General features: G+C 41.8%; 3 protein-coding genes across 7 annotated transcripts in view; 1 reads left to right on the forward strand and 2 right to left on the reverse strand.

Annotated features, from left to right (window-relative positions):
- The window catches only part of cnrip1b (cannabinoid receptor interacting protein 1b), a 12,446-nt gene extending 10,673 nt beyond the window's left edge, over positions 1 to 1,773 (reverse strand). Inside the window, exon 1 of the mRNA XM_017435227.3 lies at positions 1,416 to 1,773. Coding sequence (XP_017290716.1) covers positions 1,416 to 1,594 — 179 coding nt within the window. The 5' untranslated portion in view covers positions 1,595 to 1,773. The remainder of the gene's footprint in view (positions 1 to 1,415) is intronic.
- A 3,032-nt stretch (positions 1,774 to 4,805) lies between these two features.
- LOC108247257 lies at positions 4,806 to 6,254 on the reverse strand. Its single transcript, XM_017435232.2, has 3 exons — positions 6,170 to 6,254; positions 6,039 to 6,088; positions 4,806 to 5,815 (listed from the first exon to the last, which is right to left on the reverse strand). The coding sequence occupies exons 1-3, from the start codon at positions 6,190 to 6,192 to the stop codon at positions 4,950 to 4,952; spliced, it is 939 nt and encodes a 312-aa protein (XP_017290721.1). The 5' UTR covers positions 6,193 to 6,254; the 3' UTR covers positions 4,806 to 4,949.
- Positions 6,255 to 7,686: 1,432 nt separating this feature from the next.
- On the forward strand, positions 7,687 to 21,500 carry lnpk (lunapark, ER junction formation factor). Of its 5 annotated transcripts, none has more exons than XM_017435247.3 (16): positions 7,687 to 7,799; positions 9,599 to 9,661; positions 10,128 to 10,169; positions 12,058 to 12,108; positions 12,195 to 12,331; positions 12,479 to 12,537; positions 13,206 to 13,246; positions 13,358 to 13,441; positions 13,517 to 13,565; positions 14,321 to 14,437; positions 14,633 to 14,743; positions 16,540 to 16,645; positions 16,830 to 16,900; positions 17,031 to 17,201; positions 17,500 to 17,598; positions 19,085 to 21,500. In XM_017435247.3, the coding sequence occupies exons 2-16, from the start codon at positions 9,635 to 9,637 to the stop codon at positions 19,252 to 19,254; spliced, it is 1,335 nt and encodes a 444-aa protein (XP_017290736.1). In that variant the 5' UTR covers positions 7,687 to 7,799; positions 9,599 to 9,634; the 3' UTR covers positions 19,255 to 21,500. The 5 variants fall into 5 exon arrangements, with proteins under 5 accessions (XP_017290736.1, XP_017290734.1, XP_017290738.1 ...); XM_017435245.3 differs by having other exon boundaries at positions 7,724 to 7,890; XM_017435249.3 differs by having other exon boundaries at positions 7,724 to 7,890; positions 14,651 to 14,743.
- Positions 21,501 to 21,929: the final 429 nt, after the last annotated feature.

Here is a 21,929-nt window from a genome sequence, read left to right on the forward strand (position 1 = left end):
TGCATTTAGCAGCAACTCGAGCACATTGCTGCCCCCTATATGTCAGGAGGACAAATAACACCTTTTCTGTTCAAATTGCCAACCCGCCACAGTGGCGTGTAAGTTGATCAAATTCACACGCCACTTCAAATATTTACCCGCATTTGGCCGGTGGCAGGTGCTAATTTCCACCCCTGTTCCCAACACACTCATGTTAACACACTCATGTTAACACGTTCATCCTAACACATCCATTGCAACACACTCATCTTAACACACTCATGTTAACACACTCATGTTAACACACTCATCACACCATAGAAACTCCACCTGAACCAGTCATTCTGTGTTTGTCTGTCTCTTTCCTGTCCTCTAACTGCAGCTGGTCGAAGAAGATGGCCGCTCGACCTAAGCCTGGTTCTGCTGGAGGTTTCTTCCTGTTTCTTTCCACTGCTGTCAATGTGCTGCTCAGGATGGGAGACTGTGAGGAAGTGAAGATTCAATCTGCTGGCTTCCTTAGATAGATAACTTTTCCTAATTGGCTCTTTATAATGGATGTGAATGTTTCTGTACAGTGCCCTGACATGACTTTTGTTGTGACTTGGAGCTGTATAAATAAACTGATTTAAATTTAACACACTCATTGCAACACCATAATGACAACACAATCAACACTGCAGCACACATATGTCCACACGCTCAGAATGATATAAGATGTTACTTTAACAAACCAGGGGGTGAATCGGGGCCACAGCTGTTTTCTGCCCCACATTCCCCTCAGCATCCCATCATGTGTGACCTACATCTGCTCAGATATCCCTCTCTAATCCCTGTTTGCAGATAACACGCTATTCATTACATAATCACAACTCAGCAGAGACACAGCCCGCAAACCTGCGGTCCTCCTCAAGTAATCTGCGTGGATTTACGTGCTGCACGGAAAATCAGTCACTACAAACTGTGAAGCGGTTCAGCACTAAACCTTGGAGAGAAAAATGTTGCTAAACAGCCCACCCACATTTCTGTAACGATTATACGTTTAGAAAACGCAGCGAGGGTTCCCTCTGAAGTGCTTTTGACGACCAAAGCAACAGAAAACGGGGAAATCCCGAATGTTCCCAAACGCAGCCTGTAATCTGTGCCGTCCTCTCCGAGACTGCACTGAAATCAGTGGCTGTGGTGCGTTCAAGGACTCGCCAATAATAAACCATTAATTATCATTCGCTTAGTTTTTAATGAGGGAAGAAGTCCACACTGGCGCTGCAGGAGTTTAGGAAGAAAACAGTGAAATCTCCCCACAGTTTATAAACTGTGAAATGTTACTAAAGGGGCCTGGTAAGGTTTATTTCTGATCACATCTAACTGTCTCCCTGATCTGTTCCTCCCAGAATCAACCAGCATTAACCATCAATAAATCCAATCCAAGGACTACCTACGTGGCCTGGACGGCTCCCGGTCTGACCACCACCTCCATCCTGTATTTGGACCCGGTCAGCAGCTTGATGGTTCGGGTCTGCCCGAACCGAGCTCCGTCCGATTTGAAGAACACCGCGGTGTTGTTGGGGAGCATCTTCAGGGAAATCCCGATTTTAACGAGCTGAGGGACGTCGGCCATGTTTCCGTCCAGCTGCGGGGGGACAGGGGGACAGCAGGTCCGGCTCAGGCGGACTGAGACCCGGAGGAGACCGGGGACATCTCTGCTTCCTGTCCCTGCGCTGCGTAATCCGGTTCAGCCCGCACACACAGACCTAATCCCGACCACACACGCGCGCGCGCACACACACGCGCGCACACACACACACACCTACACACACACACACACCTCGTGGTTCAAACCGTTTTCACATGAAGAGCATTTCACTGCTCCTCCTGCTGAAGCTGGTTTGATCCTGTTAGCAGAAGAAAACTGGATGTGGCTGCCATCTTGGATGGAGTCCAGCTCTACAGCCACTGATCACTTTTCGTAAGATATTTTGCTAACAGACAGACAATGAGAAAGTTTGGAATAAAGCTTTCTTATCCCCATCCTTTTGGCTTTCAGCAAGGCAAACTGAACGCTGTGTTACAGAATGTGAGAAGTATTTTGTTTTTACATCTTTCACCTGTTAAAACCCAGAGGGCCTCACAGTGAAAGATGTTAAAGGCTAACATTCCTTGCAGGAACGCATATGGCTGGTCACGTTCCTGCCAGAGTTCAGAGTTCCAGCTGGTAAACAACATTATGCATGAGCTCATGTGAAACTGTCAGATCTGTTAGTGTTGGGAATCACTCTCAGCTACTACCACACCGATGGTAGCTCACGATCTGTAAATCTGGTTTTGTGTTGGCTAAGGTTGGTTATCTGAGGTGGCCATCTTAAATGGCGTTTACTCCAAACGTTGATCAGTTGTAGGCGTACATTTGATGATTACAGTTTCATTGAAATCCATCCAGTGGTTCATGAATTCTTCTTCTAGAATTGCGCCGCTCAAGGTGGCTGCATGTTGGAGCAGCTCTGTTACTCATTCTGAGATATTGCTTTTGAAAATTTTAATTCCTCCTTTTTCTACTTGTAAATCACTTTTTTGAAAGATTATTTCTTCTGGTATCAGATGCTGTGCAGCTACAAGGATTTTTACTGAAACCTTTTACTTTTGGACATCTTGTTATGATGCGTAACCATAACAACAAGGTGGCTTTTTTTCACTATCAGGAGCAGCCGATTAACATCTTTACTCTTCAGCGTTAAACGTGGAGAACCCTGAAGTCCAGTCATGGTCAGAACCAAGCAGACCGCCTATAAATCCACCGGAGGTAAAGCTCCCAGGAAGTAGCTCACCACCAAAGCTGCCTGCAGGAGCGCCCCGACCACCGGCGGAGTGAAGAAGCCTCACCTCTACAGGATCCACGGTTCTCAGGGAGATCCACCACTACCAGAAGTCCACCGAGCTGCTCATCCAGAAGCTGCTCTTCCAGTACCTGGTCCGGGAGATCGCCCAGGAGTTCAAGACCGACCTGAGCTTCCAGAGCTCGGCCATTATGGCTCCGCAGGAGGACAGCGAGGCTCACCTGGTGGGGCTCTTTGAGGACACCAGGGCCGAGGACACATCGGGACAGACCGCTACAAGAGATCCTTCCTGCCCACTGCCATCAGCAACTATAACAACTCTTTAACAAAACCAGGATTAAGAGCTACAACAACATTTAATTTCCCTTTGGGATTAATAAAGTATTTTTGAATTGAATTGAATTGAATGAAACATTTTGTCAATGCTACAGATAAACAAACACCCAGACACAGGGGAAAACATGATCACCTTTAGCTTTGGCAGCAGGTAAAAGGTATAAATGCATACAAAGCAGTATAATTAAGAAAACCTCTTAAATAAAAGCTTGTGTGAATAAATGTTCTGCTTTTTAAAAGAATCAGAACTGTCAATAAAAGGTAAAACACAGGAGGTTCAATCCACAGCCTCCAAATGAACAGAGAGGAAACTCTTCTGTTTGACCCAGTTATCAGCCTGGCTGCAGACCTTTGGACCAGTTTAAGACAACCAAGATGCTTTTTGTCTTTTTTTAAGTAAAAACAATAATCTAAACAACAGGAAATAAAAACATTGATAACCATGTTCAATTCCCTTTTTGATACACATATATATATAAATAAATGTTCCAGTTGGTTAAATGACCTCTTCATGTTCTGCAGAAACCTGTTAATGATTCAAATCAGGTGTTTGAAAGCAGAGAAACAAGGAAAACATGCAGGATGGAGGCCCTGAGGACCAGGACTGGAGACCATCCTGCATGTTTTCCTTGTTTCTCTGCTCCAACACACCTGATTCAGAGGTTAAATCACCTCTTCATGTTCTGCAGAAGCCTGTTAATCACCCATTGATTCAGATCAGGTGTGTTGGAGCAGAGAAACAAGGAAAACATGCAGGATGGAGGCCCTGAGGACCAGGGTTGAATATCTGAACATTTAGTTTGAATATTAATGCTTGTAGTTTAATGTCACACTGTCCGAAGGAAAACTTTGCTCAGAATGTTCACCTATGAAGATCTTGTCTCAGAGCGTAATGTTGTTTTTTCTGCCTCACAAATAAGAAACGGATCATTTGTTCCGACTCCCACAGCTCAAATTACAAACTGTCCAAACCGTTTGAAACTTATAATTGTTCAAATTAACCCCCCAGCCATCAGTCGTTGAGCCCTTTGCTTAATTATGACAATAAATAAATAACATCCCTTTAAGTTTTTGGAAACTGTGGGTTTAAAGGCCATTTCTTCAAAAGTTTAATTTGCCTTTCAGGTTAAAGCACTTATCTGAGAAGTTGTCACCAGCTGAATAAACTAATTAATTTCTGTTTGATTGGACCACTAGTTAAACTATATGAGCAGACTAGATGCATTTTACCTGTTTAGAATTGAGATTAATTTGACTTCTTTTTAATTCCTTTATGCTCATTAACCTTTTTTGTACTGTGGGTGAAAATGCATTTTAATGAAAACTTAGACACTTGTACTATTTAGCTAGTTTAAGTCACTGTACATTAGTGGAGTTTACATTTAATCAATCTTGTATATTTTTCTACAGACTTTAGAGGTGAAATATTTGTACAACTACCACCAAGTGTTAGGTGATAGTTTACTTTATGTGGTGAAATTAAGACACGGAGCAGGCTAGTATCCTTCAACAGTCCAAGCTTTGACATTTTCAGATTTGTGTAAGCAGGATCTTTGACTACAGGCAGCTTAAAACTTATCATCAAGAGGTACAGCCTTCTCTAGGATACATTGTTAAGAAAAGTTAGTACAAAAAAAAAAAACAACAAAAACCACACCATCCCCCAAGGGATACAGTGTCAGCTTTATTCAGCTCATTTCCCCTCACAAGGTGGTACCAGAAGGTGCTGCAAATACACACAAGAAGTCTGCTCTGCAAGACAGGATATGGAAACAAACATAAGCACCCCTTTAAAGTGAACCTCTTCTAAAAGCCCGTCACAGGGACATTTTGTTGCCTCTGCTGGATTTCAGGAGCAGGACGGAGGTCTGAAGGGTTCTCAGAGTACTGGTTGTTTGAATAAAGGTCTCTTGCACGATGGTAACCACCGTGGGACTGGACTACATGAGATAAAGGGTACTTTTCAAGCATGCCCACAGGAACTTCACTGGTTCCCCAGGCCTGAGCAAGTGGCATTTGACGAATTCTCATCAAGATGTTCCCGATCAGCAGCAATTCAGGGTCAATTATTGCAGGTTGCTGAGGCAAATAGCTATAAGATGAAGTGGTTCTGGTGGTGCCATGTCCAACAGGATGATATCCTGGTGCAACAGAACCATGAGGAGATGAGCCACCTGAGCCATAAGCATAATTGTCGGGAGGAGATAAAGCAGTGCCGTAATTATAACCATAGGGAGGAGATCCTGCATAACTGTAATGAGGAAATTCCATGATGCCCCTTTCATAACCGTAGGGATGAGCTCCAGCACCAGCATACACATCTTCATGGAAAAATGGAGGCCTGTACCAGGGACTGGGTGGTGTAGCACCAAAACCTCCTGCACTGGAAACTGGTTGTGAATGCATTAAGAAATCAGGCATCTTCTCCTCTGTGCCCTTGGAAGGAGCACTGGGAAAAGCCCTCGGAGAAGGAACAGCAGGACTGCTGGTAGAGTTGGACTCAGAAGTTATGTTTGAGTCTTTTGGCTCCGGTGTGGATGGTGGCTCTGCTGCTGCACTGGCAGCTTCAAGGCTGGACTCATTTCCAGGAGGGGAGACCTCAGGATACTCAGCGTCCGAAAAGTCCAGAGATTCAGAGGAGACCAAGGAAGTCGTGTTGTGATCTCTGTAGTCTGAAGAAAACATTGTATGAATAAAGAAAAAGTTTCAAGCACCAAATCAGCAAGGAAAGCCTTAAAAACAACAATAGCCAGTGTTAGGTGTATTTACAGACCCAGAAACTAGATTTATATAAAAAAGGTTTCTGTATAAATTATTGCTTGTGTTCCAATTGAAGTTAACCAGTTTGCTTGAAAAGTACCTGAAGTCACAGATTTGCTTTAGATTGGGTCTTACCTACAGGAAAACAATTCCCAATGCTAAAAAGCAAGCAGATCCAAGCAACCCTGTGAAACAGTTGGACATAATTAACTTCAGGGATTTAACACACATTGTCAAATGAAGAACAAGAAGTTCCAGTAACTGACCTTAAACAGAGTCCCAGGAGCATGTTTGACTTTGAAGAGCTGTTCAGCTGCAGCAATTCACCCTCAAACAAAGGGGCTGGTCTTAAACACACACTCTGCACTGATTCCACTTATTAAAGACACCTGTAGCTTATTCCATGGTCAACATAAAGAGAGTAGAGACTGCATGCACCATCACACACACTGAGGTCAATTTACAGTCAGTAATTATAACCCAGCATGCATGTTTGACACTGAGGGGAAACCTGGAGAAATCCCCATTTGAGCAAAGAGGACATGCAGACTCCACATGCTGAAAAGGCCAGGGTAACCCAGGACTCTGCACAACACAACACTGTCAAAATAAAATCAATATAAGAAAAGATTTTATCTGAATACCTAGAAAAACAAGTTAAAAGATTAAATAGAGAAACTGCATTTTCTGTGAAAACGCAGAGTGCTGAGCGCTATAATTTGTTGAACAAATTAAAGTTAAAGCAGAACAGAAGATACATTCAGCAACTAAACTGTAAAATTAGAAAAAAATGTTGCTAAAAGCTAAAATACAAAGGCAGTCGCTAAAAGGAGCAAAGACAAAAACAGACCCAGTTTTCTGAAGCAGATTTCAGAGAACAATGTTTCTGAAGGGACTGAAGAGATCTCAGTGTATTTCTATGGGTCAAATGTTTGCAAATAAAGGCAAATAATCAAAAATTATAAAAATTACAAATAATAAAAGTTGTAACATGCTATTCCTTGTGCTCCTTCTTCCTGATGTTACAGTATGTTGGGACTTCTACATCTATCACCATTGCTTTCTTGTCTATCTTATCTATCACCACAATGTCTGTTTGGTTAGCCATCATCTGTTTGTCAGTCTGGATAATCAGTAAAATAATCAGTGTTTGTGCATCAGTCTAAACTGGACAGAGGTTGGGAGTTGTTTTTGTTTTGAAAAGGGATGAAGAAGTTAAACCCATCTTTTTATAGCTGGAAACATGTGATCTTTAAACAGGAGCTTTTTGGATATGAATTGAGCAGTTTTGTGTAGAATCCACATGGTGAGACTGTAATATTCAAACTTTCACATATAATAAAAACAAATGAAATAACAAACAAATGTGTAAAACATCTACATGAATTAGACATGTTAAAATGTTATTGTTATAAAGAAGAAATTAAATTGGTATTCTGAAAAAAAAAATAAAAAAGGAAAGATAGCAAAAGCATTATGGTCATATAGTTTTAAACAGTGCATTGTTTAAATTAGGCAAATGAACTACAGGAAAGTGTATATTTTCTTACCAAGAAAAAAGTTTGAAAGATGTTTCACTGGTTTGTTCATGGAGTTATAAAATGGAGATGGAACAAAATGTATGAAAATTATTGTCCATCTTATTGTAAGGGATTTGTTTAAAGAACAAAAAAGGACAGGTAGAAGAAATATGTTTTATTAGTGCAAAACAAAACGTTAGGGGAACAACATCATTTGAGATAATGTTGTCCGTCTTTTAAGCAGTTCCTCAGCTACGCCACTGTGTGGCGGTAATGCACCAGAATGTTCCTGACCGACCGCCTTTACACCAACGAAGAAGAAGCAGCGCCGCTCCCGCTCCGGGCTCTGCTTTGGTTGGCTGTCTCTGCTTCACACGTAGGTGTAGTCGTGTCAGTTCAAATGCCACTTGTTTTTTAAAGCTTCTTGGCCTGGACGGACGGTGAATAAAACTCAGACTCCGCTTGGTGTAAGTAGGAATAAATATAAACCTTAGAAAAAGTAACAAAGCTGTGTGTGCGCTCTGCGGCGCTCCGGCGGAACCAGGCGGGTTTTAGCTAACAGACTTTAGCTGTGCCGTCCAGCCTCAGCTTATCGCCCACTTTTTGTTTTGGTCTTTGCTTTACTGCTGTTAAGATACAGTTACAAACTTGCTGAGTAACCTAATCTTTTCCTAATGACTCTAAGACGAATGCAGCTTACAAGCATCATGTTTACGACCACTGTTTGTTGAAGCAGCTAGCATCCCACTGACAGGAGGCTGTAAATACGACGTTCAGGACTAATGTGACAGGCAGTTTTTACCCAAAGTTAAAGAGACACTTTACAATCTCCCATAAGGATTACTCTGTGGCAGACTTTGTTGGAAGACGGTTCAGGTTTGTAGATTTAAGATGGGCGAAGTTCCTGGTTTAAACCTAGGTGTTTTCTCATCTGAACCATCATTTTCTGATAGAGTTAACATAGTTTTACTTATGAGTAACATTCAGTTCCTTGCTCCAAATGAAGAAACTTCAAGCCCTCTTTTCCTGGTCCTTTTAAGGATCCCCCTCTTTAAAGAGTGAACACTGAAAATGCCAAAAACATCTCCAGACATTTCTACACTGATGTTTACTGAAGTTCAGCTACGTGTCTTTTCCCCTCAGTTATGCATTTTGTTTATTTTACATTAAAAGGTCTGAGACTCTTCTCAGCATCCAGAGAAATGCTGCAGACAGTGAAGAAACAGCCTGTACTGTTCCCACACAGTGGTACCAGTGGACCTTCAGGCGCCTCAGACCTGCGGTGTGAACTGATCTCACTGTCCGTGGATTTTGTCCAGGATGAACGATTGCTTTGGGGTTTAGTGCTGACTCATTCTGAAATACTGGACGTTTCCTAGTAGAAACCGGTTCGATCTGACAACAGTGATGTCACAAATGAATTTATGTCCTGGATGTCTCCATAACCTTTAATTGTTCTTATTCTGGATTTGTATTATCCAGGTTAAATAAATGGTTGATTTGTGACAAAGTTTATCTCCTGTCCCTGAAAAGCAAAGATGGAAGATTTTTTTTTGCCAGTGTTCATGTAAGTGTGTGAAAATGACTAAAACTCAGCCAGTTCTGCAGAAACTGAGCTAAAATTTAGTGTGGTAGTAGCTGAGATTGCCCTCCAACACATGTTATAAGCACTAACTGATTACTCGAAGAGTTGGCCTTTTGGTTTACCTGTTTGGACTCCTCGCTGTCTCTCTGTTAGTTAAACATCTCAGGAACCCCTTTCTGACACTTTCAGGAAACCAATCCCTGGATGAACGTCTACAAGTGATTCACTTTTAGAGTCAGTCCAACTCGAGATGTCAAACACGGCTCTTAACTCAGTCATGTTCACAGATATTGAGCTAAAATCTGGTGTGGCAGTAGCTGAGACTGATCCCCAGCACAGACTCCCATCGTAACATTATTTTCAGCGTTTGATCGAAGCAGCTACAGCTCCATTATTTCTCATCACAAGATGATTTTAGTCAATACGTGGCATGAACAGAGGTGGGTGATATGCAGGCAGATGTTTTATTCTCAGTATTCTTCAACTGGATTGGCCAGCTGTAGCTTGACTTAGTGTCAAATATATATTTCCTGTGTGACTTGTTTTCATGCATGAAACTCGCTGTTCACAAGAGTTTTTCTGTTTCACAGTGAATCCAAAGAGGAGCTCACGGACACGCAAGGAAAATGGGGGCCTTGATATCTCGATGGAAGGTATGGGAGTTTTAACATTATTGATAAACGACAGGGTAAACATTGCAGAATACAAACAGACTTCACCAGGAAGGAAAACAAACGTTTTGTTCTAAAATCTTCCACCCTCTTCAGTCAGACAGAAATTTACAAAGAGAAGCCGCCACAGTGTCATCAGAAATTATTCATTTAAAAACATTTGATTAATTTGAATCACTGTCAGGTTTCTGTGTGTCTGTGTTCATTTAGTCAAACTGAAATAGTACATTTTTTGTTTTGTGTTCCTCTTTTGTAAGATGGTTGTTCAAATGTGAATTCAAATGTGAATTTAAACCTCATGTTTGCTCTTTTATTATAGCCTCTGAGGGGTTCAGAGAAGCAGGAATGTTTTAGTGTTGGTGTGCAGAAACAGGACTGGTACTAATGTTGTCTGGGATTACTGTTAAACTACCTCAGGATGATTTTCTGATCCTTTTTCTCATTCCAGACAAAACCAACTACAGTAGAGCAGCTGGAGAACCTGGACAAGGTACTGGCTTCTCATGGATTTGATCTGATAACAGTCTTCTGTTTCCCTCTGGTTGGCTGAACACCACAATGATGTACTGAAGTAGATAAATCGAACAAATGAAACAATCAAAATGCTGGCAGGTTTTTATGCACATGGGTGTACACAAAGTTACGAACTCAGGCGTTAACTTCTGTACAGATTTGTGTAAAAAAAGCTAAGAGAGAGCCGTTCAGCACTGAGACATAAGTGACAGTTTTAGGAGTCTCCCACACTGAATTAAAGTTTCACAAAGAGAGATAAGTGGAGTCTGTCACCATGGTAACAGATAAACCTGAGTTTGAAGCATCTGTCTGACATCAGGTGTTCATGTTTAATCGGACTGATGTCGAAGCAGAATTACTTCTTCAAACTTGATGTCTTTGGGATCTCCCACCTAGACTGGATTGGCTCTCATTCACAGATACACTTCTTGTTTGAACAGCATCACCTTTCATCAGCTTCACTCATTTAGCTCAGTACCAGGCTCCAGCTGCACACACCCAACATCACAATCAGAGCAAAGTCTGTTCTTCACACCGAGATGTCATTTACAGAAATTCAGCCACAATCACCACAAAATCAAATCAAATAATTCTCATTTATTTGGTCTTTCTTATTCCCTACAAGTCGACAAATGCAGCAGTTTGAATTGAAAACATTTTCTCCAGAAATGAAACGTTCCTCCTGGTTCTGGTTCCTTCTTTGTTTGTTTTTATCCTCTTAGAAAAGATTAAACACATTGTAACTATTATTACTCTGCTGGTGACAATAACTGAATAATATGTGTTGCTCATTAGTGTTTAGTGGGTATTAAATAAAAATCCTACAGATGTAAAACATCTGTCCAGAGGCAGGGAGGGAAGTCAAATGTAGACATCTTTCAGCTCATAAATGAAAGAATCATGTAAAGAATAAAAAGTAAAAATAAAACCTGTTGTCATCATTTTCTAATTGTTTTATTTAAATAGTTTCTGTAATTAAAATTATTATCTATAAAATCACATCATGGTTTTCCGTTTTGTGGAATAAACCTTTGTTTGGAGGAATGTGGCTCATTTAATGACTTTAATTATTTGACTGCAAACAGTCACAGTGAGTTAAAGCTCTGGGTCTGAAGGGCTCAGCTGAGCTGTGACATCATCACTGTGCGCCACGTTCAGCTGCTCTGTGTTGTCCTGCTGTTGCCATGGTGATTCCATGTATCAGAACTCCTCTGATGATGGCTTTGTGTTGCACACATGCACACTTTGAACTCAAGGTTAGGATACTCAGTTATTTAATGTCTGTCAGCCTTTCTGGAACCAAAAGCCCCAACTTTCTCCTCTCAGGGCGACTTAACTCAGAGTTTATGAGTTTCTTAAAGCTCCTTTCTGGAATACCCCCCTGATCAGTAATACACATTTTACTACAGCTGTATTTTCTTTTTTAAATTTTTATAATTGTGTTGAAGTTTTTACTTGGTAAGTAAGCCTGACACAAAACCAACAGCAGCCATGTAGTTTTCACAAATCAAACAGGCGGACTAAATAAAACCTGCCTGTCCTGACAGAAAACTGTTGGCCTCTCTCTGAGCTGCACGTTCCCAGCTCTTACCTGAGATTACCTTGAATAGTTAATCTGTCACACCTTTACAAAGCAGAACTGTTTGAATGTGATTTTTTAAATTTCTTCTCAGTATTTTGTCTGGCTCCAGGTCAGTTTGTTCTTTCGCTGTTTTATGTTTTTCTGCTAACCACAAAACAAAACCATGCAATGGCTTTATATGAACACAAAATGAACCTGCTAATTTAATAAATGTCACAGTAAACTTAACCTTTGATTGTCTTTGCTGTTTGGGTAACTTTTTGTTTCCTGTTTTCTTCTGTAGGAAATTAAAGAACTGGAGGAGTTTAGAGCCAAAAACCAGCGTCTGCAAAAAGTAAAATCAGCACGGAAACAAACAATGAGAGACCCCTGAGCTGTGTGTTGTTGTGTGTTAATGGTTCTGTTTTTGTGTGCCTGCAGCTGTGGGTGGGCCGGTTTCTGCTCTACTCGTCTGTGCTGTACCTGCTCACCTCTCTGGTTGTGTACTGTCTGTACCTGCCTGAGGAGTGGCTGCAGAGGCTGCTGATGACCCTGCCTTTCTTCATATACCCCGCACTGTGAGCGCTGCGTCCCTTCACCTCACACACTCAGCTGCTGCGTCTTCCTCTGAGCCTAACAGTACATGTGCTTCACAAGTTCAGATGTTTCAATATGAAGTTAATAAGGAAGAAATGACTCGGTCTTGTTCTTTGTGTCTTTTTCAGCGTGTGGTTGATCAGAAAGTTATTGATTTTTCTCTTTTCCAAACGCACTGAAAGAAACAGTAAGTTCTCCATCACTTTAAGCTAACGCCTCAAATATCCTTCTCAGGCTTGTGTTAATAATTACAAACTTTATTGTTTTGAACGGGCAGTCCTGCTGCTTGATTGTTAAAGTCTGATATCTGATACTTGGAGATGTTTGGAAATTCAAAAGTACTTTACCATAAACACCAAAGGCCTAGCATTGCTGGAAGGAATGTAAATGAATCTTGTTATCACTAAGCACAATATCAGCTTTGGACTGCATCGAGTCAACAGGCTGAGCTCTCAGCGGCCGTGATGTCACACCTGCTTTAGATGAAGGTGATGACTGAAGATGATGATGATGTCATCACATGCAGTCTTATCATGTGATGTCAGAAGATGTCACACTCAGAGTGTGTGTTGGGAGTGACACACTGATGTTGACCAGCTGAACTGAGCTGACTCCAAACATTAATCAGCTGTAGAGGTTCATCCATGATCCCTTCTGTTTGTAACAACTCATGTAGTTCACAGACAGACACGGGCAGGAACGCTGCCTTCCTGAGGTGGGAGATAACGATTATAGTTTTATAGTGCAGTACAGATTCATTAACGCTGTTTCACGTGTAACTCTGCTCCAAACTTTCTGATGTCTGATTTCATGGAAAAATGTTAACTGTCTGAAGTTGTTTCTGCTTCTTTTTAGATGATAAGCTGGAGGAGTTAAAAGCCACAAAGAAAAAGATTGTAAGTTTGCTCTTCCTCACATTAATGAAATAATGGATTTATTTCTTTATTTTCTGCTGTGTTCTTTAATTCTACATACCATAACTTTTTGTTTCTGTTTTGTGTTTTTAGTTGGAGGAAGTGATGGAAACAGAAACGTACAAAAATGCTAAACTTATCCTGGAGCGCTTCGATCCAGATGCTAAAAAGAAAGCAGTGAGTGCTGGAGTCTGGCTTTTGTCTCTGTTAGTCTAAACTTCTATAAATGGTGTGTGTGTGTGTGTGTTGTAGGAACTGGAGTCGACCCCGGTGCATTCTCTGACTCCTGGTCCGGGTCAAGGTACACCACACACCTCCAACATCTCCATTCAGCTACGATTCAGAGGCTGCCATGGTTATAAACTGTTTACTAGTGCATCCATAATTACATTCTGAGCAGAGAACAGCTCAAACCTGGAAGAACGGACGTCCATCACAGGTTAGAAGGGTGTGACCCACTGCGTCGGTGTTCTGGTCCTGTTATAGAGAGTGTTAGTGTCCTCAACATCAATTATCATGTTCTGTCGGGGCTCCAAAGGCTGCAACATAAAGAGGCATCTCACTGCACTCTTTGAGACCAGTTGGAGACTCAAATTTGTGAGAAAATGGTCAAACTTTCATTTTCAGTGTCACTGAAGTTTGAGAGCAGCTGTGGGGCTGTTAGTGCAGCCAGTTCTTTGAAAATAATGGCCTCTGAAAGCTACTCTAAGTCATCCACATCATGCTGCAAACCTTTTCAGACATCCTGGAGACTTCTTCACGCAGGCTGTTAACCAGCTCGTCTCCTGCTCCACGTGTAAACATGCATACAGTGCGTCATTTTTCTCTGAAGTTCTTCAAACAGTGCAGAAGGAGCTGTTTGTGTGTCCGCTCTGGTGTGAGCAGACGCTGCCCTTCTGCACTGCAGGATTTTGGACATTTCTAAGTCTATTCAGAGCTGTTCATGTCTGCACCCTAACCTCAGCTGGTAACTTCTCAGTGAAACCATGCCAATGAGCAAGTTTTGTCTTTAAAACCAGCAGAGAGAACATGTCAGGACTTGTTTTCTGCTCTCAGAGATTCGTCAGAGAGGTGTTGCAATGAGACCCATGGCGATGGGCACCCCGGCGTCCATGTTGTTGACTCCCCCGCCTGGAGCACGGCCTGTGATGGGGCCAGGGGGCACACCAGTGGGTAAGGACACAAACCAGCCTCCTGCTCTCATGTCAGCTTCCTGAAGTTAATCTGAAGAGCTTCTCACTTAATAAAGTTCTTATTAAGTCTGTATTATAAAAAAGTAATAACTCAAATGTAACTAAGTCTAAAAGGCTTTAATGGTTGTTTTAGGCGTGAATTTGTGCCTTTTATTTGGTCTTCCTCCTCCAACAGAACGTGTTCCTCTCTCAGCTCCAGGAGGACCACCAGAGAAGTCTGCCCCTGATGCCTCCGGACTCCAGGGAGTCGTACCGAGGACCCCCTGCTCTCCCGTACCAGGCGTAGGTAGGTGACAGCCTGAGAGATCACTGAAACCCCAAAGACTGTGCACTTACCTGATTTTGGCACCAAATAATAACAAAAACAGTTCAATCAAAAACAATGATAAAAAATATTTTGCCACACTCTCTTTTTTCGTTTTTCCTCTCTGGCTGCCACAGCCTCTGTGAGTCTGCAGAAATGATCACTGAGTTTATAGCAAACCTGACGATCGGTTGTCATTCATCGTTTCCTCATGAAAACACGTCAGCAGGAACCAAACGAGAGGGTTAAAGACTGCAGCTTGTTACGTCCAAAAAGAGCAACATATTTGAGGACACAGAGTCAAAAGAGAGGGTTCAAACATTTTTATTTAAATGCTTGTTCTTGAAAATTCCTCAGCTGCCATATCTGTGAAGGAAACAGAAACCCTCACAGTCTCCGTGTCCCAAAAAAACAAAAATCCCAAAGTATGAACAGAAATCTGGACCTGGTCAGCCGGTCAAGCAGAACATAAAGGTACAGCAGGGGGCCAACCCTGTGCAGGGCCGTGGAAGCCACTGCTAATACCACTAACTGAAGACAACATCCTACTGGAAACAGGACGACCGGTCCCACCAGGCCAAAATCACAGCAAAACTCTGACAAAAGCTAACCGGGCTTCCCCATCTCAGGCTGAGGTTGGCCCTGCGTGCGCACACCTGAGCGACGCTTCCTGGAGGTGGAGCGAGCCAGCAGACAAACTCCAACCCCTGACGAGCTTCTCCTGGCTTCTGAAGGCCAGCCTATGTGTAGGCGGGTGGAAAAAATTGCCAACAGGTCAAAACAATCAGATCTTAATTACAAAAGATAATTACCAAACCCCAAAAATGATAAAAACAGAAACAATTAATTAAGATGTATGTGCAGAATAACACACTCTGATATTTTCCTGTTTTATCAGAAAACTGTTGTCTCAGTTTAACTGCAGCTGAACAACTAAACAACAGATGAGATCTTTTATCTCATATCTGCAGCATCCTGACTGAGCCTCTTCATCACAGTCTTCATCATTTCCCGTAATAATTCTCAGATTTTAATCTCGGTCTAAGCCCTTGTATTTGTTTTGTTTCTTTTGAGTGAAACACTTAACAATGAATGACTTCTTTTCTAAAGCATTGAATGTTAGTTTGCACTGAATTAGTTTTACTTTCATTTCGTTAAAATATGTTCATGAAATTTTGGGTATTTTCCCATTTAATTATTAAAATTTTTTACTTCAATTTTGGGGAAAAACCAACAGATTTCCTACAATAATATAGTAAAATGACAATGTTGATTTTTATATTGTTTTGCTTATTTTTTTAAACAGTAGTCTACCTTTGAATAAATACTTTGTCACTTCTTCACATTCAGCGTTTTTAATAAATGCAATGTTTCAAACTCGGGGGAATAGTCGTGGTTATTAGAATTGATCAAAATGATTGTGACTGTGTTTTTTTTCTTCATCGAGCAGCTCCAGAGTTCCTTTCTCTGAATGGTTCTGTAGAGCTGCTGGTTGTGGAGTCATTTAGTTTATGGTCTGCAGAACGGCTAACAGCTGCTGGTTGGGCGGGCTGATGCAATAAACTCACCTGATTATCTCCACAGATGTCCGTATCAGAACTTAGGAAACAGTGTGAATGTTGTAATAAAAAGGCCGTTCCTCGTGGGATGGCTCGGTGCTGGTGAAGGAGACTAAATCAAGCAGAACCCTTTAGAACTTGCTGTAAAACCCAACATTTTGCCCACATGTCTAATTACTTGTATGCCATTGAAAGATCTGTTTTGGCCTTTATTTGCAGGTCTGCACCCCCCAGGGCCTCCGTTAGCGAGACCCATCCTGCCCAAAGACAGGGGGGCGTTGGACAGAGTCATCGAGTATCTGGTGGGAGATGGACCACAAAACAGGTGACGCTTCAGAAAGGTTCTAACTCACTGATTTAGCTCTTTCACACAGGTTTGTTCGCTGAAAGTGAAAACCAAACAAACTTAGTTCTTCTTCTAGCTCCACATCCCGTCACATCCGGTGTAGTACTCTTTTCAGTCTGACTTCACCTCTGAACACCTCTCACTGTCTCCTGGTTTCCTGCAGATATGCTCTGGTCTGCCAGCAGTGTTTCTCTCATAACGGCATGGCTCTAAAAGAAGAGTTTGAATATCTAGGTAAGCTCAGAAGAAGAACATCTTGGATGTGGACCATTTCGTCCTTCTGCCTTCACGTGCTTTCTGTCATGTCACGCTTCTTTTAATTCTCGTTGACGATGCTTCCTTCTGTCCAACCCGTCCCCGCCAGCGTTTCGTTGTGCGTATTGCTACTTTCTGAACCCGGCCAGGAAGACCCGGCCTCAGGCGCCCAGGCTTCCTGAGTTCAGCTACGAGAGGAGGCTCAGGGCAGAGTCCCGCTCACCTGGACCCGCGCCGCGTTCTGGGACCGACACGGAGGAGAGCGCTCCTCCTTCTGGAGGTACGGGAGAACACACGTAAACGTGGCAGGAAATGTAGACAGATTGAAGACACGAGGGGCTTGAATGCAGATATCAGACTTTTCTGTGTTTTAGTTTCACACCATGCCTCAACAATTCAGTGTGAACTTCTGCTGTAGCTTTAGTTATTCCATCGTAATTATTTAAAGAAGCTCATTTACTGTAGAAAATAACACTCACACAAGTTTGCAGTTTCATTAGTTCAGAAGGGTTTTAGCTCCAACATTAACCGGTGAGCGGTCCTGATGGGTCGCTTTAACAGTGTGGTCTTGCCTTTAGCCAAAGCTCCGGCTCCGTGGAGTTTGGTCCACAGTTTCTCCAGTTTCCACATCCAGCAGAGTCCAAAGAATCCTCAGAGCCGAGGCCTGCAGAGTCCAGGTTACCCTGCCCCCGTCTTTCCTTCTGACAGAAACCTCAATCACCTGTAGGGCTTGAAATCCTCTCCAGTGGGTCTGTTTTTAATTGCTGAAATCCTAATTTTGTAGAATTAGCTTGAATCAAACCGAATCAACGGTTGGACCAGATCTGGATCAAGACTGCTGAGAACAACAAATATGTCCTGCTTCAGCTTAGAAAGTTTACTCAGTCGCTGAAGTTTCATTCAGGTATTTGTTTACGTTCACAACAGATTTAATAGTGTCAACAATTCAAATGTAAACTAATTCAAATCCAAGAAATCAGGCAGTCCTGTTTGGCTCCGATCTGGTCTTCACTGTGTGGAGAAAACGTTCGTCGAGTCTTGTTAGCTGAAATTGTCTCAATAAAACTGTAGTTTGATCCTGAGTTTGATTTGAGACATTTTTAAATCTTAATGAGTATGAAAAACAATTTGTGTTTTCAGATTTTCTAGAATTCAGTCGAACAAGCAGAGAGGATTTTATGTCCTTTATAATAAAACAATAGTTATTCCCAGTTATAGTCTTACATGGCAGATATTTATAAATGAAAATCAAATGGTAAACATTTGATAAATCTGTCTGTTTAAGAATATGCTGTGAATGCAAATCATTTATCACAAGTTTAGACTTTGTGCAACTTGTGTGGAATCATGTAGGAAGCCTGTGTGCTGTACTTCTTCTAATAGAGTTTATGTTCTTTAAATCTGGGTGGAGGGATTGGTGGACAGGTGGTTGGATGGATGGACGGATGGATGGATGGATGGATGGATGGTTGGATTGGTGGACAGGTGGGTAGATGGATGGATGGATGGATGGATGGATGATGGATGGATGGAGGGATGGATTTATTTTAGTCTAAAAAAGACAAGAAGCAGTCAGATGAGTTGAGCCCAGAGTTATCTTGGTTATCTTCTGTGTCGCTCAGAAAGCTTTGTGTTTAATTCAGCTGCTCTGATTGGTTGATTGGTGGGGGGAGTTTACCTGAGTTTACCTGAGTTGTTCAGATTCCTGATGATTGGTTTTAGCCTAAAGCTGATCACATATCACTGATGATGGGTTTAGTTACAGTCAGAACTTCAGACCTTACAGCTTCCATCTTTAAAGCACAAGACCACTTTTTGATTTGGTTTCTGTCCATCTCCTTCTGAAATCTTAATCTACGTGGATTTGGGTAATTAATTTTGAATCATGTGAGACTTAGGTTAGAACAAACCATTTCATCTCTCTTTATGTCTGTTTCCCTGAACTTTAGTTACAATTAAATGTTTGTTTTTGTGGCACTAATATTGTTCTTCTTTTACATTTTCTTTATCCACTAAAAATGAGAGATAAAGTTTATTTTTCTGGGTGGAGGGAGATTAGGGGTGTCTGCAGCATCCCACAGGCTGCATGTTGTTTTCCTAATGTCAGCAGGATCTGCAGTTCCTGTTCATTCATGCTTGGTTTGTGACACATCTTCTCAACAGATGAGAAAGAAATGGGAGAAGATGGAAGACCTTCCAAAGAAGAGGAGGTTGAGAGCCAGTCGGAGGATCAGCAGGAGGAGGAGGAGGAGGAGGAACAGGTTCAGGAGGAGGAGGAGGAAGCAGAGCAGAGCCACAGAACCTCCTATGAGACCGAACCTCCATCGTTGTAGTTACCCCGAAAACAGAGAAGAGCCAAAAAGACAAACAAGACGCCGTAATGGAGGGGTGTGGGTTAGAAACAGGACTGCCTAAAATAAGAGTTTAACAGGCAGGAGTCAGCTAGATGATGTAAACATGGTGTCTTGATGCTTTGGTTTTGCTTTATAGGCAACAAACCCCTGATGTTTACAGTGTGAGGCTGTTTTTAGGTTGAAAGTAGTTATTTAGGGCTGCACCGACACCACACTCTTCTAACAAGTGTTTACATTGGATACAAGTTCTAATAAACATCCTTACACGTGTATGTAAAACCAGAGGAGCTCCCTCTTCGTGTTAGCTCCTCGTCCTCAGATCCATGTACTCCCAGGATGCTGTGCTGCAGCTGTGAACTCAGAGTTGTGTGTTTTGTGTTGTCATTGTTTGATCAAACTGCTTTGCTGAGCAGGATTTGCAGTCAGCTTTACTTTAGTCTGCATTGTTTAGTTTGATGTATGGCCACACAGCTTCTTCTTTAGTGGGGAACAAAGAGCTTTATGGTGCATTACTGCCACCAAGTGGTACGGAGTGTGGATCCGGACAGCCAGCTTGAATGAACTAAAACCAACCTGTGTGTGGCTGACAGCTCCTCTTCTACCTGAGGTGGACATCTACCTGATATCAGTATTATTGCATCCCTAGACTTCTTAATAAAATGTTATTATTTAGACAGAATAGCTGTTTTTACATTATTTCCATGAGTATTTCTCTTTAGCTTTCTCCTGAACTCCTCTTGCCAGATTTGAGTGTAGCATCATCTGTGCAGGTGAGCTTAGTTTCCAGTTTAGTTGATAACCTTTGAGCAGTTCACCCCATGTTCATCTGCCCAGGTCCAAGAAACAGGAACATCCCAGAGTCGTCTTCTTTCCAGGGACGGAGAGGCCGGAGGACACAGAGCACAGAACACACCCCACCCTGTAGAGCAGCACCTCCTAAACCTTTTGGCTTCTGGCTTTTTGAACCCAAACCCCTTTGGCTGAAGCACACAAACGTAGCTAAATATAAGTAAATTAATAAGGACAACAACATAGCCTTTTTTTCCATTAGTTTTTATTTAATGTTAAAGTTGGATGAACATATGCTGGTAGGAATTATTTATGTAGTGTGATTTCAGGAGATCATCTCAGAACCTGATAGAAATTTACTGTCAGCCCTGAAAACTGCACAACCTTTGGCTTCTCAGGGTGTTTCCATCATCCTGGGCTCCTCCTTTTTTCTGTTCTTTGACTTAAAGGTACACCTGTGTGTGTGAATCAGGAGGCTCTACTGGACAGTTAGGAGCTGAACTAAATGGTTGTTTTTATTATATGCTGTGTATTTTTAAAGCAAATTGTATGTTTGTCTAAGCTTTTCTAAATGTGGAGTAGAAACTGTCCCCATTATTGGATAAAATCACAGAATCCAGAAAGGTGGGCGGGTCTCGATGACGGAAGCAGCAGCCGCTCCTCGTCTGTCTGCAGGGCTGGAGATGATCTCAACCATCGGAACGCCAGGAGTTCATTGTTAACCTGAAACAAGGACGTTTGGAGAATCTCTCTCTTCATCAGCTGTGGTATAAAGGAACTTTGGCAATGTTGCTCAACTAAAGAAACTAAAACTTTTACCTCTGTCCTAAAGTCAGTTTTTATATACATTTTATGAGAACCTTTGCACTGAGTTTGGTATTTATTTATTTATCTGGTCGTGTTGTTTTTCTGCACGGGCTCTAAGGGTTTAGAGGTGTAGCATGTCTTTGGGCTCATGAATCATTTTTATTTTTAATTTTAGATTCTGCAGCCTTGGTGTTGCTTAAGATTGAAACTGGTTTAAATTGATGATGTTTTCCCTCATTTCCCTTTCATAGTAAATGTTTTCTGTAGGTATTTGGTGCCTTGGTAGGTTTTGTCTGTTTGATTGGCTCAGACAGATGCTTTGAGCTGAAGCCTTGGAGCTCTTAGTGTGGACTTTGACATTTGTTTAGTGTTTATACTGAGGGGTTGAGCAGTGTAAACTTGGGTCTGAAGGTTCTGGATGAATCTTAATGTTTATTATTAGGAATGTATAAAAAAGACCACTTGATCTTATCTCCACACCTTCGTTGCAGCTTTATATTTTATTTTATTTTTTCCCTTCAGCACAGTTTAGTGTCCCAGAAATGTGGATGTTAGACTTGTTATAGTCCCGGTACATTTGTGCTTCAGCTCCTTTGTTGTTTTGTCTAATAAAGTTTTTCAACAGCAGATCTCTTTCATCTGGTCTGCTTCAGTTTGAATGTTTGGATGTTTTTATCACCCACCAATGAAAGTGAAAGGACCATAATGTGTTTGTAAAATATCTCAAACCACTGAACGGGTTTTCAAAGTAATCACTGGATTACGTCTGATCAGCCCCATTCAAGATGGCTGCCAGAGCTACTCGATCCTAGTCTACACAAAAAATGACTAAACCTCAGTCAGATTTACATGTAGTCATCCACAACACGTACTCTGAGCTCCAACAGATCATGTCATGTATGAGACTGCATATAATACCTCATGGTTTAACCAAAACGTTCACATCTCCATCACTTCTCCATCACATCTCCATCACATCTCCATCACTTCTCCATCACTTGTCCACACATGATTCATGCAGCCCTGCAGGAAATGTTAGGCCTGAGCTTCATGGGACA

This window comes from Kryptolebias marmoratus, linkage group LG22 (genome assembly GCF_001649575.2).
Source record: "Kryptolebias marmoratus isolate JLee-2015 linkage group LG22, ASM164957v2, whole genome shotgun sequence".
Classification (NCBI taxonomy): Eukaryota; Metazoa; Chordata; class Actinopteri; order Cyprinodontiformes; family Rivulidae; genus Kryptolebias; species Kryptolebias marmoratus.

Bases quoted from the DNA above. Each gene is read 5' to 3' on its own strand.
- lnpk (XM_017435247.3), top strand. From the start codon at position 9,635: ATGGGGGCCTTGATATCTCGATGGAAG. The intron at 12,332-12,478 runs GTGAGCGCTGCG...TGTCTTTTTCAG, and splicing joins TTCTTCATATACCCCGCACT to CGTGTGGTTGATCAGAAAGT. The intron at 17,202-17,499 runs GTACGGGAGAAC...TCTTGCCTTTAG, and splicing joins GAGCGCTCCTCCTTCTGGAG to CCAAAGCTCCGGCTCCGTGG.
- LOC108247257 (XM_017435232.2), bottom strand. From the start codon at position 6,192: ATGCTCCTGGGACTCTGTTTAAG. The intron at 6,089-6,169 runs GTCAGTTACTGG...ACTGTTTCACAG, and splicing joins CTCCTGGGACTCTGTTTAAG to GGTTGCTTGGATCTGCTTGC. The intron at 5,816-6,038 runs GTAAGACCCAAT...TGTTTTCTTCAG, and splicing joins TGGGAATTGTTTTCCTGTAG to ACTACAGAGATCACAACACG.